Here is a 16986-nt window from a genome sequence, read left to right as displayed (position 1 = left end):
TAGCCGTAGTATATTGGCCATATACCACACCTTATTGGTCCTTATTACTTAATTATACCTCAGTTGCTTCAACACAGCGCACCCTATCAGTCCAGGACACTAGCCCAAAGTAGTCTTTTATCATAATCTCTCCATAGCAGAGCTATATATGTATGTACTGGCTATGTACAGTAGTGCTGATGCCCCCCTACTAGCAATATGGATTACAAACCAAAAAGTGACCTGAGGAAGCGAGGAAGTTTCAGTGATCGTTTTTTGGTTGGTGTTTTCTCATAAATATAGGATAATTAACATTTCGGAAGACACGTGAAGCTATTCAGCAATTTACTTACTGATTTAAAAAGCTGCACTTACTTTGCCTCCATTAAGTAGTATGGCGAACATCTCTTATTTTACGTCGAGATCCAGCAGCTCACGCGCCAAGTTATCATCTGACCTGTGCTGCAACAGGTGTAGATAACCTCCACTGCAGGTAGACCAAACAGATTGTTACATGTCATAACCGGACATAGCGATTTCTGGGTAAAAATGTGTTGTATTGAGCACTAGTAACCTACAGTGTTTGGTGGAGAGATGTCCACTCAGCAGGCCTATAGTAGGCCTTAACAATGTTGGATAAGACATTCCATCGGAAACATAGAGACATATTTCTACATTTGATGTAGGGTAGCCTATTTACTCTGTGAAAATAATCTCTGCAAGTGGCTGTCATGAGTGTATAATTTATTATCCACATATTTTACTCATGTTATGAGCATGCATTAATCTCAGTTAGCTAAAGAGTAGACCTGAGCAATTAAATAGAGTCAACTGTTACCAAAACATCACCAGTTATCTATAGCCTGAGTGACAGTCTTTCTCTTTTAGCCAAGTCCTTTATTGTGGTCCAGAAAACAAGGTGTATCGATGACAATAACAAAGGAGTTGGCTAAACCAGATTCTTCCACCCATGCTACCCGGTATCACCATATTAACTGGACTCTAATAGACATACTTGAGGTTGGATGCATACAGCCAGGGACTTTGAATAAGCTGATGTGACATTTGATATAACAACTGAAGAACACAGTTCAAAGGAAGCTTTTAGTCACCTCATGCTCCGCCCCATTTTTGTAAATATGGCTTTGCATTAGATGCACACACGGAAATAGTTTGGGTTTGAGAATAGTAGGCTACAGGTGCTATGTGAGTGTATGAATGTAGTGTGTGAGTATTCACAGGCTTTCATTTCAAGCAGTGAGGTGTTACAGTGTGACAGGGGTCAGGTCTACACAGATACTATAACCTTTCACCAAAGTATAGTTCTGATTTACCGTATCAAAATTTAAATTGTCTGAAAATTCTTCTGGAACTTTGAGAGAAGGATGGGGACAGTCTCTGATGACATTAGGAGGCTTTTGGAGGGTAATGTTTTATATATAAATATATATATACAGTATATATTGTCTGTTTATTTTAAGCAGTGTGATGTAATGTACTATTATTGTCATAAAGATGTAGTACTCAATCATATACTTAGTGAGCTTTTCGAAATCTTTGACATTCTTACGTATAACTAGAAACATTGTTCATAAGAGCAGTGGTGGAAAAAGTACCCAACTTTCATACTTGAGTAAAAGTAAAGATACCTTAAAAGAAAATGTAAAAGTAAAAGTCACCCAGCAAAATACTACTTGAGTAAAAGTCTAAAAGTATTTGGTTTTAAATATATAAATGTCTTATATTAAGCAAACAGCAAATCGACACGATTTTCTTGTTCTTAAAATGTACGGATAGCCAGGGTCACACTGACATAATTTACAAACTAAGTATTTGTGTTTAGTGAGTCGGCCAGATCAGAGGCAGTAGGGATGACCAGGGATGTTCTCTTGATAAGTGTGTGAATTAGACAATTTTCCTGTCCTGCTAAGCATTCAAAATGTAACGAGTACTTTTGGGTGTCAGGGAAAATGTAAGGAGTAAAAAGTACATTACTTTCTTTAGGAATGTAGTGGGGTAAAACGAAAAGTTGTCAAAAATATAAATAGTAAAGTAAAGTACAGATACCCCAAAAAACGAATTAAGTAGTACTTAAAAGTATTTTTACTTAAGTACTTTACACCACTGCATAAGAGGCCATATTGTATAACATTGCTGCTATATGTAGGCCTACTGAGTGTTTTGAATTGTTAAAACAATGCCTGTTAACATTATGATGTGCTGCAGAATTCAGTAATCTGTGTTAAAACTCATCAAACTGTCTGGATTTGTATTACACTATTATCTACAGTGGCGCTGTGAACTACTATACGTGTGCCTTACTGTATTTCCCATTCTATGGTCTTTATGACAAAAGAATGTTGCAAGTTCCTTATGGTTATCCATCATAGATTTCAATCTGATTCACCCTGTAGTGACAACTGTCAATGTTCCCAAACAGGAATACTGGCATTTGTCATATTTGCATGTACTAGCAACCAGAGCAACCAGACTTGGCCCTCTGACCAACATTTGCATATGTTAACCTCTTTATGTAATATTACAAAAAGAAATCTGAAGTTCAACTTGTTTTTCCTGTCTGAACATGAAAGATAACATTATTTCTGATACGCTCGTGACTTGGCATACAGTTTGTGATTAAATGTCTTTGATATAAATGATATAAATGTCTTTTATATCATGTCTTTTCAGGATTGTGATGTACAGGTAAACCATCTTTCCTCCTCTTATTAAATGTGTGACTTGCCTGACTTGTCTTTCAGACTGTGAGCTCTTTGTATCAGACATCCTACAGGACGAGAACCTCAGTAAACATGCCAGAGAAACACGGGACGTCCTACTTAATAACTTCAGGGTGGTCCACTCCAGGTACGTGGAAGTGCTGTTCCTCCCAATTGGCCCCCTTTATCTCCCAATAAGAAACTTGTGTCACTTAAATCTTACATTAGATGTTCACATTTCCTGAGGATTTTTGGATGATAGAAAATATAGATTTTAGAGTCTTGTTTGTAGCTAGGTTTCCATCCAATTGACGACATATTTTCATATGAATATTCTAAAATCTGTAGAAAGAAAATATCCACATTTTCCAACCAGTGGTGTGTTTCCACTAAACGGACTTGTTGAGGATAAAAATCCATTTGTGATTATGTAGTGCACACAAAATGTACTTTTTAGCTTAAGTTTTCTTGTACCGAATACAAATCTAAAGTTCAATGTGTTTCCATCGCATTTTCAAATCTAACGATAGTTTTGTCACAGAAACTGTTGCGTTAAATAGCGAATCTACTCTGTATACCCTGGTTTTGGCACGTGTGCTCTACCCAACAGCTTGCAGATACCGTCAATAGTGTGCACCTGCAGTCCACAATTCGGGGCATTCCTGCATGTGGGCATTCCTGCATCTGCAGGAACGTCCCCCTTCGAGTTATCTCATTGGTTCTTGCATGAACGCCCCCCCCCCCCTCCCCCCTCCCTTGAGCACCCCATTGGTTCCTGCACAACATTTTTTTATGTGGATCAAAAGGGAAATAAAATTATTAACTGAGTTTTTTTGCCCCCGCCTACCAGTCTTCCTTGCTATCTAGTGGGAGCCGGTAGACTGTGTCCTTCGCTCCCCCTGCCCTCACCTCAGAACTGAGGGAAAACAGTGCCCGACAGGCAGGGGCGAAGGACACTGTCTACCGGTTGTACCCACTAGCACAGCAGACAGAAGGCTAGGGTGACACTGTGTACTAGCTAGCTTGCTAGTTAGCTAGCACATGGTGTCGCCCCGACCTCCCGCATGCTGTGTACCAGAGTCCTCCTTAGGCCTAGCTGGCTAAGCTAGCAAACAGTGTCCTTCGCTCCCGCCTCCCGAACACCTGCCCTTTGCCGCCATTAACAGAAATACGGGAAAACAGTGGCCGACAGGCAGGGGCGAAGGACACTGTCTACCGGTGTAAGGCTAGCTAGCTACCGTTGTCGCCCCTTCTTCTGTCAGTTTTATCGGCGGCTGGCATCCAACGTTATCGTGCATTAACACCACTTTCTGTGCTGGAGTCCTAAATTAAATTGACCAACAGAAGAATAAAGAGTGGTTCCTGCAGTTGCAGGAATGCCCACATGCAGGAACACCCCGAATTTCAGGCTGCAATTGCACCCTACTCAATACAGTCTATATGATGAGATTATTATGGATAAGAGAGAGAATATATATATTTTTCAAACGGCAGTCAAGCATCGATCATCATGTCACCAGAATCAGACCCACTGTATTTATTGGAAAGGAGCATCAAGATCACCGTGTGAAGTTCATTATAAGTTATTTCATCTTTAGCCTATTAAACTGCATGGTTTCTTGAGTCGTAGTGGGAGGACCACACACCATATCATCTCGTGACTCCAAGTTTACTTCGATATGATGGTTATTACATCAATATTTGCGCATAAAGTCTTCCACTGCCATTTCTCGCATAATTCATTTTTACCGACACTTAAAGATCCCACCATGACAAACGAACAAATGACTTGTCCGCGTTTATAAAATTGTACCTAAATTTCCATCACAACCTTTGTGATTTTTTTATTATACAGTATGACTTTACTCGCATAAAAACTCTGGATGGAAATGTGGTTTGTGAAACAAAAATGTGTGAAAGCAAGCACGAGGTGTAATTAATAGATAACTGCAATCTGAGATATCTGCACCAGAAACTAAGCCTTTGACGCTCTACTCTGTGCACGTTGCACGTTGCAAGAGGTTGTCTTGTGGTCTGTGAAGCAGGAAGCCAAAGTAGGGTGTTTGAAGCAATTTAAAGAGCTATAAACACCCCAAAAACCTTACAACCTATTTGTGTTATAATTAATTTGCAGTCTAAATTTAACTCATGTCCAACTTTTATTTTGCAGAAATCCTCAGGAGTTTCCTTTCAGATGTAAGTGACTGCAAAAGGCCTCCTGCAGGGACGGGGTCCTGGGATGAAAAATAAAAAATAAATACAATATAAATATAGGACAAAACACACATTACAACAAGAGAGACAACACAACACTACATAATATTAGGGCATTTCCTGTTTGCTTTTGAAAGTTGTCCCACTGGCTTCCTGACCCTGATATTGTGTTGGTGCCTTTCTAGCTGAGTCCAGACAGGAGGACAGTTCAGATGACAACCAGAGCTCAAGTCTGGGCCGCTCGGCCCCCTCAGACGACCTTTCTGTGGCCTCTGACTACCAGGACGAGGGCTCTCCTGAGTGTGAGTAAAGGCTTGGTTTGTGTGTGTGTGTGTGTGTGTGTGTGTGTGTGTGTGTGTGTGTGTGTGTGTGTGTGTGTGTGTGTGTGTGTGTGTGTGTGTGTGTGTGTGTGTGTGTGTGTGTGTGTGTGTGTGTGTGTGTGTGTGTGTGTGTTTCAATGCAACGTGCATATGTGTTTAAGGCCCAGTGCAGTCAAAATTCTGTTTTCCTGTGTTTCGAATCATTTTGTACAACAGCTGATGAAACTAACACTGTACAAGTGTGAAACAATGTGATTAGACTTATTTCCTGATAGTTGCTGGTTGAAAATGCAATTTACACAGGACCTTCCAATCAGCAGGTTTTGCATGGGTGGAGTTTTGGCTTGCCTGGAGACATCACCAGGCGGTATAAGTTAATAGACCAATAACAAAGAGATTTTCAAACCTCTCTGCCAACATCAGCTAGTTTTCAGTTTACTTATCCATCCTATTAGGTCCCTCACTCAGACCACTGCCAGACAGTCCTAGCAACAATCTTGCTTGAGAAATAGATTTTTGCAGAAAATCTATTTTTGTTTCTTTTTGACAATTTTAAAGGGAAAATATTACAGCAAGGTACTTAATTGTTACCCACAAATGATTTGATATTGAGATAAAAACAGCTGCATTGGGCATGTCAAGAGGGTGTTTGCTACATTATATTTGCCATTTGTAAGGGGAACATAAAGTTAAATAAAATAAAACATAGGGACTCTTCCTGTGCACTTTACCTAAATTCTGTCAGGACATAAAATGGGTGTCAAGTAACAACATGCCTCCTAGTGGTTGGCTCTGCTGCAGGAATGGGGTGTTGGTGGTAATACTAAGGGTGTGGGGATTGTTCACACAGAACTGATAGGTGACCAAGAGCTCTCAGTGGTGAGAGTATCCATCCGTGTGTACCGGGGGAGGCAGAGGTGTTAAGTCAGTTTCTCTAAGATCAGCCCACACGAAGTGCGCTCTGTAGCATGAGGTGATTGATTAACCCTTACCCTGCTCTCCATTCCCAACTCAGTTTGAAATACAACACTGTAGCTGAGAAGCCATGTGTGTTCCATCTCTCTTCCCTTTGTCAGTCTTGCTCTCCATCTTCCTTTCTCTCTCTCTCTGTTTCTCTCTCTGTCTCTCTCTCTGTCTCTCTATCTTTAGTTATATGAGACATGGTAGTACTTGACTGGTTATTCAGAAGTGGCACAGTGACTCACCTAGAGCCTTGGGTGCCCCATGCACTAAGTGGGTGTTATGCCATGACATAGATGATGGGCATCCGTTTCTGTAACTTCCTACGTATAACTTGTCTACTTTGTGAATTTAGGTTATACAGGCCTGTGCCTTTTCCTCCAGGGCAGTTGGAGTTCATAGTTCACTGTCTCTGGCTTTACTCGCTTTGCAGAGCGGTGCATTTCAAAGGAAGAGGGTGTGTGTGAAAATAATGAAATAATGAGCCAATGGAATCAATGACATTTTAGAAAGAACATTTATTCATGGTTTAATTACAGAAGCTGGATATGCGGTGTTGGAGTGTAGTGAACTAGTAATTAGTCATTTAACTACGTTTCGCAGTAGCTTGGTGGTAGTTCAACTAAATTCACACCTGAATAGTGTTTTCAGTAGTTAATTACTTTTTTTGTTGCCATGTACGTGTGTTTAGCTAACTATTGGAACAACACAACTTTTTTAGCAACAAAAAAAACATGGGTGAAGTAGGCAATCACTTCCTTTCTTTTTCGGCGTCAGACCTGCCTAATTCTCACTTGAAACGTTGTTTTTGTGTTTAATAGGCTAAGTTACACAATCTCTTAACATATGATTCTCTTAACATATGACCCCAAATTTCTTGCAGTTCTTTCAATTCATGGTCTATGACATTTCAGATTTCCATAGGATAACTTTTCACGAAGTGGTATGGATGTAGTGAATTACTTCTTTAAAGTAGCTTTAGTTCAGTAAACTGTATTTTTCAGCTTTATTCATGTTCATTAGGGCATGCAACGGAAAGTAAAAAAAATCTATTTATTTATTATTTATTACTATTTATTTGTATTTAGCCTTAACTTCTTTCGGTGTGAAATAATTGGTCGTTTTGTAAAATATACTTTCAGAGTAGATTCCCCGACACTGGATATGCGTCACTGATTTTAGTAGCACGGCCCTTCCAGTGACCCAAACCACAAAGGCCTATATGAGTGTAACAGTATAACTTTAAACCGTCCCCTCGCCCCGACCCGGGCGCGAACCAGGGACCCTCTGCACACATCAACAACGGTCGCCCACGAAGCATCGTTACCCATCGCTCCACAAAGGCCGCGGCCCTTGCAGAGCAAGGGGAACCACTACTTCTAGGTTTCAGAGCAAGTGACGTAACCAACTGAAAGGCTGCTAGCTCGCACCACCGCTAACTAGCTAGCCATTTCACATCTGTTACACTCACCCCCCTTTCGACCTCCTCCTTTTCCGCAGCAACCAGTGATCCGGGTCAACAGCATCAATGTAACAGTATAACTTTAAACCTTCCCCTCGCCCCGACACGGGCGCGAACCAGGGACCCTCTGCACACATCAACAACAGTCACTCACGAAGCGTCGTTACCCATCGCTCCACAAAAGCCACGGCCCTTGCAGAGCAAGGGGAACCACTGCTTCTATGTTTCAGAGCAAGTGACGTAACCGACTGAAAGGCTGCTAGCTCGCACCACCACTAACTAGCTAGCCATTTCACATCCGTTACATGAGGTCAACTTTTAACTCAGTAAAAATCCTAAAGGCAATCGCACGTCTGAGCTATCTTTGTTGCAGGTGCATGGTAACAGTTGAATATGATGAGAAAAAAGAAGAAACCCGCACACTGCTCTTGCTTGTATCACTGCTCTTTGTTAAGCTTTACGTATCGGCCTCAATCCCTTCGTCAGAGCTCTTGTGAGTGTTTTTAATTTGCACCCTAATGTAGGCATTGCTCCACCGACATCCGTTCAATGCATTGAACGGATGTGGGTGGAGCAATGTCTATGGCCTTGAGGCCGATATGTAAAGCTTAATAAAGAGCAGTGATACTAGCAAGAGCGGTGTGCGGGTTTCTTATTTTTTCTCAACTCAGTAAAAATCCCAAATTGTTCGAATGTATTTAGCCTTATGAGAATAATAAACAATAGAATTTCTAAAGATAACCTAGCAAAAAGAAACGTCCCTTTTTCAGGACCCTGTCTTTCAAAGATAATTCGTAAAAATCCAAATAACTTCACAGATCTTCATTGTAAAGGGTTTAAACACTTTTCCCCATGCTTGTTCAATGAACCATAAACAATTAATGAACATGCACCAGTGGAACGGTCGTTAAGACACTAACAGCTTACAGTAGGCAATTAAGGTCACAGTTATGAAAACGTAGGACACTAAAGAGGCCTTTCTACTGACTCTGAAAAACACCAAAAGAAAGATGCCCAGGGTCCCTGCTCATCTGCGTGAACATGCCTTAGGCATGCTGCAAGGAGGCATGAGGACTGCAGATGTGGCCAGGGCAATAAATTGCAATGTCCGTACTGTGAGATGCCTAAGACAGGGAGACAGGACGGACAGCTGATCGTCCTCTCAGTGGCAGACCACGTGTAACAACACCTGCACAGGATCGGTACATCCGAACATCACACCTGCGGGACAGGTACAGGATGGCAACAACAAATGCCCGAGTTACACCGGGAACACACAATCCCTCCATCAGTGCTCAGATTGTCTGCAATAGGCTGAGAGAGGCTGGACTGGGGGCTTGTTGGCCTGTTGTAAGGCAGGTCCTCACCAGACATCACCGGCAACAACGTCACCTATGGACACAGACCCTCCGTCGCTGGACAAGACAGGACTGGCAAAAAGTGCACTTCACTGACGAGTCGCGGTTTTGTCCCACCAGGGGTGATGGTCAGATTTGCGTTTGTTGTCGAAGGAATGAGCGTTACACCGAGGCCTGTACTCTGGAGTGGGATCGATTTGGAGGTGGAGGGTCCGTCATGGTCTGGGGCGGTGTGTCACAGCATCATCGGACTGAGCTTGTTGTCATTGCAGGCAATCTCAACGCTGTGCGTTACAGGGAAGACCAGACCAGATACTGACTGACCCCCCCCCCCCCTTTGTTCAGGGACACTTTATTCCATTTCTGTTAGTCACATGTCTGTGGAACTTGTTCAGTTTATGTCTCAGTTGTTGAATCTTGTTATGTTAAGTTTGCTGAAAATAAAAGCAGTTGACAGTGAGAGGACTTTTTTTTGTTGCTGAGTTTACAAGGGATTGAAAGAACTGCAGGAAGTAAGTATAGGTAAATGGATGTTGACACTCAGTAGGTATTTGACATGGGAATTTGACTGCCTCTATTTCTCTGCTCCCTAACCTGAGTGTTGAATAAGTGCATTCGATGTAGTCGCCGACACAGCGCCCAGTGTTGTTTCACTAAATGGCCTGGCCTGTTGTCTCCAGTGGACTGGCTGACACCAGATTCGTAATGGCTGACAGGAACAGATGGACCCTCTATTGTTTGCCTCCGTGTCTGCATGGTAATTTGAACTGCGTTTCACCCGCCGACCACACAGTTGACCTGACCGTCCGTGCCTGCAGTCTCACCCCAGCCTGGTTGACAACAGCCCCCATCACCACCCAGCACTCCTCCAGTGTGAGGAGGACTTGAGAAGCAGAGGGAGGGAAGTAGGAGATGGGGGTCAAAGTACTATGAGTCTTGGCATGCCATTTTGCAGTGTCAAGTTTACGATCTGTCTTAAAAGAAGTATAGTGATATTGGTTGGCAGCCGAGGCGATGAAAGTATTTGCATCGGACCATTGTATCAGGAGCGGCCAGAGGAGATTGGGTTTTGATACTGTATCTCTGCTTCCGCAACATTTTTGTAGTCATAATGATTGTGCTCATATATTGTTATCTCCTATATTTGTTCAGGTGTGTCTGAGTGGTGAGAAAGGTCTGTTCGTTAGAAGCAGGGGTAGGCAGAGCTACTGTGTGGTATCAGAGAATGCAGGTAGCCTGGGCCCTTGTGTCTGCTGACTGATAGATATCAGAGACAATGGGCAGCAGGCTCCAGCTCTGACAGTGCCAACACTATTTCCTGCATCAATTACGGCCAATAAGAAAAAGGCCAAGATAAACATTTTGAATTTGAAATAGTAATTTCAAATAAATAGTATACATTTTTTCTTACATTGGGTCAATATAATGTAAATCTAGAATTTGAATTGCCAAAGAGTGTGCTAACGTAACATTTTTGTGTTTTGATTGGTATAATTTAGTTCGGAAAGAGTTTGCTTTCAATTATATTATGCTATCAGTTATAACTATGCTATCGAGAACAAAATTGCATAGAGGAAAAAGGTTAGTGGGTAGTATACAGTATCTAAAGATGCACCTGCCCCAGTCAAAGATAACGCAGGACTAAATAAATAAAGAGATTTGTGGGGTTGTGGCTCGACCTTGAATGGCCTCTGTATAGTAAGTGGTTTTAGTGGAGGAAGCTGTTAAACCTCAACTTGGATGGAAAATTACTGAGGATAATAGCAGATGATATTGCCACTCCTATTTGCCATATCTTTAATTTAAGCCTACTAGAAAGTGTGTGCCCTCTGGCCTGGAGGGAAACAAAAGTAATTCCGCTACCTAAGAATAGTAAAGCCCCCTTTACTGGCTCAAATAGCCTGTTACCAACCCTTAGTAAATTTTTGGGGAAAATGGTGCTTGACCAGATACAATGCTATTCTACAGTAAACAAATTGACAACAGACTTTCAGCACGCTTATAGGGAAGTACATTCAACAAGCACAGCACTTACACAAATTACTGATGATTGGCTGAGAGAAATTGATGATAAAAAGATTGTGGGGGCTGTTTTGTTAGACTTCAGTGTAGCTTTTGACATTATTGTTCATAGTCTGCTGTTGGAAAAACGGATGTGTTATGGCTTTACACCCCCTGCTATATTGTGGATAAATAGTTACCTGTCTAACAGAACACAGAGGATGTTCTTTATTGGCAGCCTCTCCAACATAATCCTGGTAGAATCAGGAATTCCCCATGGCAGATGTCTAGGCCACCTAACTTTTTTCAATCTTTACTAACAACATGCCACTGGCTTTGAGTAATGACTCAACTCTATACACGTCAACGACTACAGCGGCTGAAATGACTGCAACACTTAACAAAGAGCTGCAGTTAGTTTCAGACTGGGTGGCAAGGAATAAGTTAGTCCTAAATATTTCAAAAACCAAAAGCATTGTATTTGGGACAAACCATTCACTAAACCCTAAACCTCAACTAAATCTTGCAATGAATAATGTGGAAATTGAGCAAATTGAGGTGACTAAACTGCTTGGAGTAACCCTGGATTGTAAACTCTCATGGTCAAAACATATTGATACAACAGTAGCTAAGATGGGGAGAAGTTTCTCCATAAAGCGCTGCTCTGCCTACTTACTGTAACAACACTATCAACATGGCAGGTCCTACAGGCCCTAGTTTTGTCGCACCTGGATTACTGTTCAGTCGTGTGGTAAGGTGCCACAAAGAGGGATTTAGGAGAATGACAATTGACTCAGAACAAATGTACACAGGAAGCTAACATTAATGATATGCATGTCAATCTCTCATGGCTCAAAGTGGATGAGAGATTGACTTCATCACTACTTGTTTTTGTAAGCTGACAAGCTGAATGCACGAGCTGTCTGTTTAAACTACTAGCACACAGCTCGGATACCCATGCATACCCCACAAGGTCTCTTCAATATCCCCAAGTCCAGAACAGACTATGGGAGGCGCCCAGTACTACATAGAGCCATAACTACATTGAACTCTATTCCACATTAGGTGACTGGTGCAAGCAGTAGAATCAGATTTCAAAAACAGATAAAAATACACCTTATGGAACAGCGGGGACTGTGAAGAGACACACACACACAGGTACAGACACACGCATACGCACACATACGCTAGCACATGCACTTACACACGTGCATTGTATACTGTTGTATGGTGGTATTATACATTTTGTATTGTAGCTATGTAGTGGTCTAATAATGTTATATGATGTACTGTTTTATATTTTTGTACATGTGTAATGTAAGTGCCTTAATGTGTTTGGACCCCAGAAAGAGTAGCTGCTGCCTTGGCAGCAGCTAATGGGGATCCCTAATAAATACAAATACAAAAATACCTCAGATACAGATTATCTTTATTTTCGCTGGTACTTTGCTGACTCAGCTACAGTACTTAGAACTTCTGTGAGAAGCAGACCTGGCTCTCCCTGTGAGTGGTCATGTTGTCTATCCACTCAGTGAACTTCTGACCCTTGGCCTCTTGGCTGGTCAATCTGTGACCTGTCAGAACCCAGTAACCTTGTCTAGAATATTGACCTGGCTGCCCATAGTAACTCCACAGCTCTACATTTCTTTTGACTTGGGAATACCCACCCTTCAGAAAACAGAGCTGCTGGGAGATTCCTTTTCCAGTGTTCATTGGTGCACGGATTTCAAGCCACTCGTGCTACTCATTTGCAGGATGCACAGAACATATGATTGACCATGTTCTTTTTTTCCTTTCTCCTTCACTCTCTCCTTTTCCCTCGCTCTTCCCCTCTGCTGTAGTCAAGAGACACATTACAAGACTGGCATCAGGGTTCAAAAGTTCACGCTATTCCCCTGGGGCTACTGTGCTGCTGCAGATGCTGATAGTTTTTCCTTTCTCTCCCTGCTCCTTTTCTCCCCCTCGCTCTCCTTCTGCGCCCTCTCTCCCTGTTTAGACTATTCATCTCCAACACTCTCTCATGCTGCCTGGCAAGAGGAGAGGACTGCTTGAAGGGGGGGATTTGGATGTCTTTAACTGAGGGGCATTCATCACTCTTGTCTCCTGGCCCCCACTACAAGCTCTGCCATGTTGTTTTCTGGCAGCTTCTGTAAAAAGCTATTTTGTTTCAGCTTTCTCCTTCATTTCCTTTGTTTAATTGTTTTTCTGGTGTAAGTCTTTGGTAAAACACACAGAGGAAACAGGGCTGTGAGAATGTCAACGTGTAACAGTCGACATTAGGGGTGTCGAACACATTTTGCCCCGGGGGCCGCATTCGATATTCGACGAGGTCCAGAGGACAGCACTGAAAATGTCTTATATTTCCTCGCCGTCAAAAATTGGAATAAATTGTTCTCTATACATTGTTTTGGAAATGTTTTTTGCTCCCTGATTGTTTGGTGATTTTTTTGCGAGTTGGACACAGTAAAAAAACGGTATGAATGTAGGTCCATTATAATTTCTGCACAGTTTCGATTTGGTTTTAGTCATTTAAAAGTAAATTAAGTTTATTTAAAAAATATATATATATTTTTTTTTTACTCAAACCCCCGTGGGCTGGACTGGACCCCATCATGGGCTAGATCCAGCCCGCGGGCTGTATGTTTGACACCCCTGGTCTACATAGACAGCATGCAGAGTGGGAAGCCCGGGCTGGGTGGTTCTAATATCCCCTTTAGCTTTCAATGACACAGACAAATAGCAAAACTATCACATGCGCTAGGTTCACCCAGAGGTTAGGCTTCCCAGGTATCTCCTGCATTCACTCCCTTGCCTCTCCCCCCTCCTGTCTTGCAAATGAGAATTTGATTTTTCTCTCCACTTGAATCCATTTCTGGAGATGAATCAAGTTTTGATGCCAAGCCCAGGTGGCCCGCTGATTTCTTAGGGTAATAAATGGAGAGTAGAGAGATGTGTTGGCCTGTGCAAAGACAGTGGCACAACAGCTTCCAAGGCCTCTGGGATTCTTTTGTTTAATTGGGGCTTTAATGTAGCACTTTGAGGTCATTAACATGCCCTTGTGGAGTCATTTGAGGACACTGAATTCGATGCATCCCTCTTGTTCATCAGGGATACCTCTGGAGAGCGAATCGCACTGTGTGTGTCAGCGTGACAGGGTTGCCTCTGTGTGGAACCATGTGCCTGTACTTTGTGAGCAGATTGCTTATCTTCAATGGAAATGATCTCCAATGATATATTGTAGCCTGTATTGTAACTTAGCCTTATCTCAGGGAAATAGTGTGGGATCACTCTGTGTGGAAAATAACACACTCAATCTTGTAAAAACACAGTAGTAAAATGTTGTCAAAAAATCTAATCAAATTTTATTTGTCACATCTGCCGAATACAACAGGTGTAGCCTTTACCGTGAAATGCTTAGTTTACAAGCCCTTAACCAACAATGTAGTTGAAGAAATAGAATTAAGAAAATATTTACTAAATAAACTAAAGTACATTTTTTTAATAAAAAGTAACACAATAAAATAACAATACCGAGGCTATATACAGGGGTACCGGTACCGAGTCATTGTGCAGGGGTACAGGTTAGTCGAGGTAATTTCTACAGCGAGTAGCAGCAGTGTAAAAACAAAGTGGGTGGGGGGGGGGGCGGGGGGGGGTACAATGTAAATAGTCCAGGTAGCCATTTGATTAATTGTTCAGCAGTCTTATGGCTTGGGGGTAGAAGCTGTTAAGGAGCCTTTTGGACTTAGACTTGGCGCTCCGGTAACGCTTGCCGTGCGGTAGCAGAGAGAACAGTCTATGACTTGGGTGACTGGAGTCTTTTACAATTTTTGGGGCCTTCCTCTGACACCACCTAGTATATAGGTCCTGGATGGCAGGAAGCTTGGCCCCGGTGATGTACTGGGCTGTACGCACTACCCTCTGTAGCGTCTTACGGCCGGATTAGATTGTTCTACTGATAATCGTCATGCGAGGATTAATCCTGAGTTTGGGAGTTTGTCCTAATGCAGATCTGTCTGTTTTCTTCTGAAAACAAAAACATTGTTAGCAATAAACCTCTCCCCTCTGAATAAACAGCTCATGGAAAATGTGTATATCAATGATTGAAACCACTTGATGTGAATTCACCACATAATAGGCCTATGTAGATAGATTTGAGTTTGAGTTTATTTGTATCTTTACAGGGACAGTGCACATTAATCAACGTTTCAATAAAAGTGCCGGTTTTAGCCAGTCGGCTAATTTTCAACCACAGTCCCTGGGCAGGTTATTTAAAAACAATTACAATAACAATACAGACAATCATTGAGCAGTGAGCACACGCAGAGCAACATAGGACAAGCAAGACGCAGCATGCAGACAGAGCAACATAGCACAAAAAGCAACAAGACAAAATCCATAAAAGCGACAAAGTGTTTCCACACCTCACAAGCTACAGACAACATGGAAAGCGGCAATACACAACCAGGGATTATGTTCACAAATCTGATTGGCCTTTAGCCATGTCTTCATGTTTTTTTGTGAAAGTGTGATAGGTGGTGCAGTTATGTGTGTCTGATGGCAGTGTATTCCAAACATGGGAAGCTCTCAACATTATATTAATATAGTGTTGATCCATAAGTTAAATTGATTTAAAAAGCAAGTAAAATGATTAAATAACACTCATCAGCAAGCACACCACAATGCAAATAATAATGGGCTAAATCTAATCATAGAGCGAGGCTTATTCTATCCAAATAGCAGATTACTTTATTGGACTTTTGGCACTAAATTACCTCAGTGACACTGATATTTTAAATTCTGGTTATTTTTCTTGTATGTTTATTGTTCTCATAAATGATCAATTATGTTACTACGTTGATACATTGATTAAAAATCAAATGCTATTATTGTTAATTCAGTAAAGCCCATATAAGTGTCTAAGAAATATTGATATTCTATAACCAATAAAAAAATGACAATGTACATAATCAGACACATAGGGAGGGTGATCTGTGCCAGTTCCAAAATGCAAAACTTAAATGCTCAATTGAAATGCACAACATTATAAATGCATTTATATTTTCATATAACTGCACACGATTCATGCTACAATGAAATTACAAAGTTAAAATGAAAATCGTAAACAGAAAATGGCAGATGATTAACAGAACGTCGTAAATGCAATGAGCAAAGTGAAATGGAAAGTGGCTGTTTTCATTTTCCAACCTCTCTCTTTTCACTTTCACTTTCAAAGTGTATGCAAATGATTTCCTGGAGGCGTGAACCAGACGAGAAACACGGCACCACCATGTAGTTGTACATCCTAGACATGTCACGCTGGCTGTGGATTGATTTTAGACTAGTGTAACCACCGGGGTTTGAATCTGGTGTTTTGTAAACCAGAAGAACATATTAGCCTGCTAAGCCAAAGTTACTCAACACAAGGCAAAATTATTCATCACATGTGGGTTGTGAGTAGTCACCGAACCACTTCTTCCTGGTTAGTAGTTCGCATGATGAGTAACCTTGAATAGTTACCTGAATAGTTGCATTGGCTATAGGCTTTGGTTTAGTGGACTAATGTGCTCTTCTGATGTGCAGAAGACTGTTTGTCCTGTGACTCAGATGGGTCTCTGTGAGGAGGAGGAGGTCAAAGGATGGTGAATTGTAACTGAGGTGATTCAGTTACCACACATGAAGGCCTAACCTTGCCTGAGATCTGAAGAGTTGCATTCGCTCCCCGAATCAATGCCAGGCTTCAGCTTCAAGTCTATGCTTTTCTGGTTCGCAGGAGACCTGGGTTGGGTTGGTTCACAGCCTGTGAGTTGGTTATACTAGTTTAAAATCCATGTACAGAAGCCCGGCATGGCTGGGATATACTACTACATGACGGTGTTGTATTGCTCTCTTGGTTCACGCCTCCAAGAAGCAATTTGCATACACGTTGAAAATTAAAATGGAAAATGAAAGAGAAAATGCTTAATTGGGTA

At 41.7% G+C, this 16986-nt stretch overlaps 1 protein-coding gene across 1 annotated transcript in view; it reads left to right on the top strand.

The window, feature by feature from the left end:
• The first annotated feature begins 1209 nt into the window (after positions 1–1209).
• Positions 1210–16986, top strand: part of LOC139581033 (src kinase-associated phosphoprotein 1-like) — a 50059-nt gene continuing 34282 nt past the window's right edge. Inside the window, 4 exon segments of the mRNA XM_071410348.1 lie at positions 1210–1404; positions 2742–2847; positions 4870–4895; positions 5099–5215. Of these exon segments, the coding sequence (XP_071266449.1) occupies positions 1365–1404; positions 2742–2847; positions 4870–4895; positions 5099–5215 (289 nt within the window). The 5' untranslated portion in view covers positions 1210–1364.

Source organism: Salvelinus alpinus, chromosome 7 (genome assembly GCF_045679555.1).
Source record: "Salvelinus alpinus chromosome 7, SLU_Salpinus.1, whole genome shotgun sequence".
NCBI classification, from domain to species: domain Eukaryota; kingdom Metazoa; phylum Chordata; class Actinopteri; order Salmoniformes; family Salmonidae; genus Salvelinus; species Salvelinus alpinus.
The sequence above is the reverse complement of the archived record's forward strand: the minus strand, read 5'-3'. Positions and strand labels throughout refer to the sequence as shown.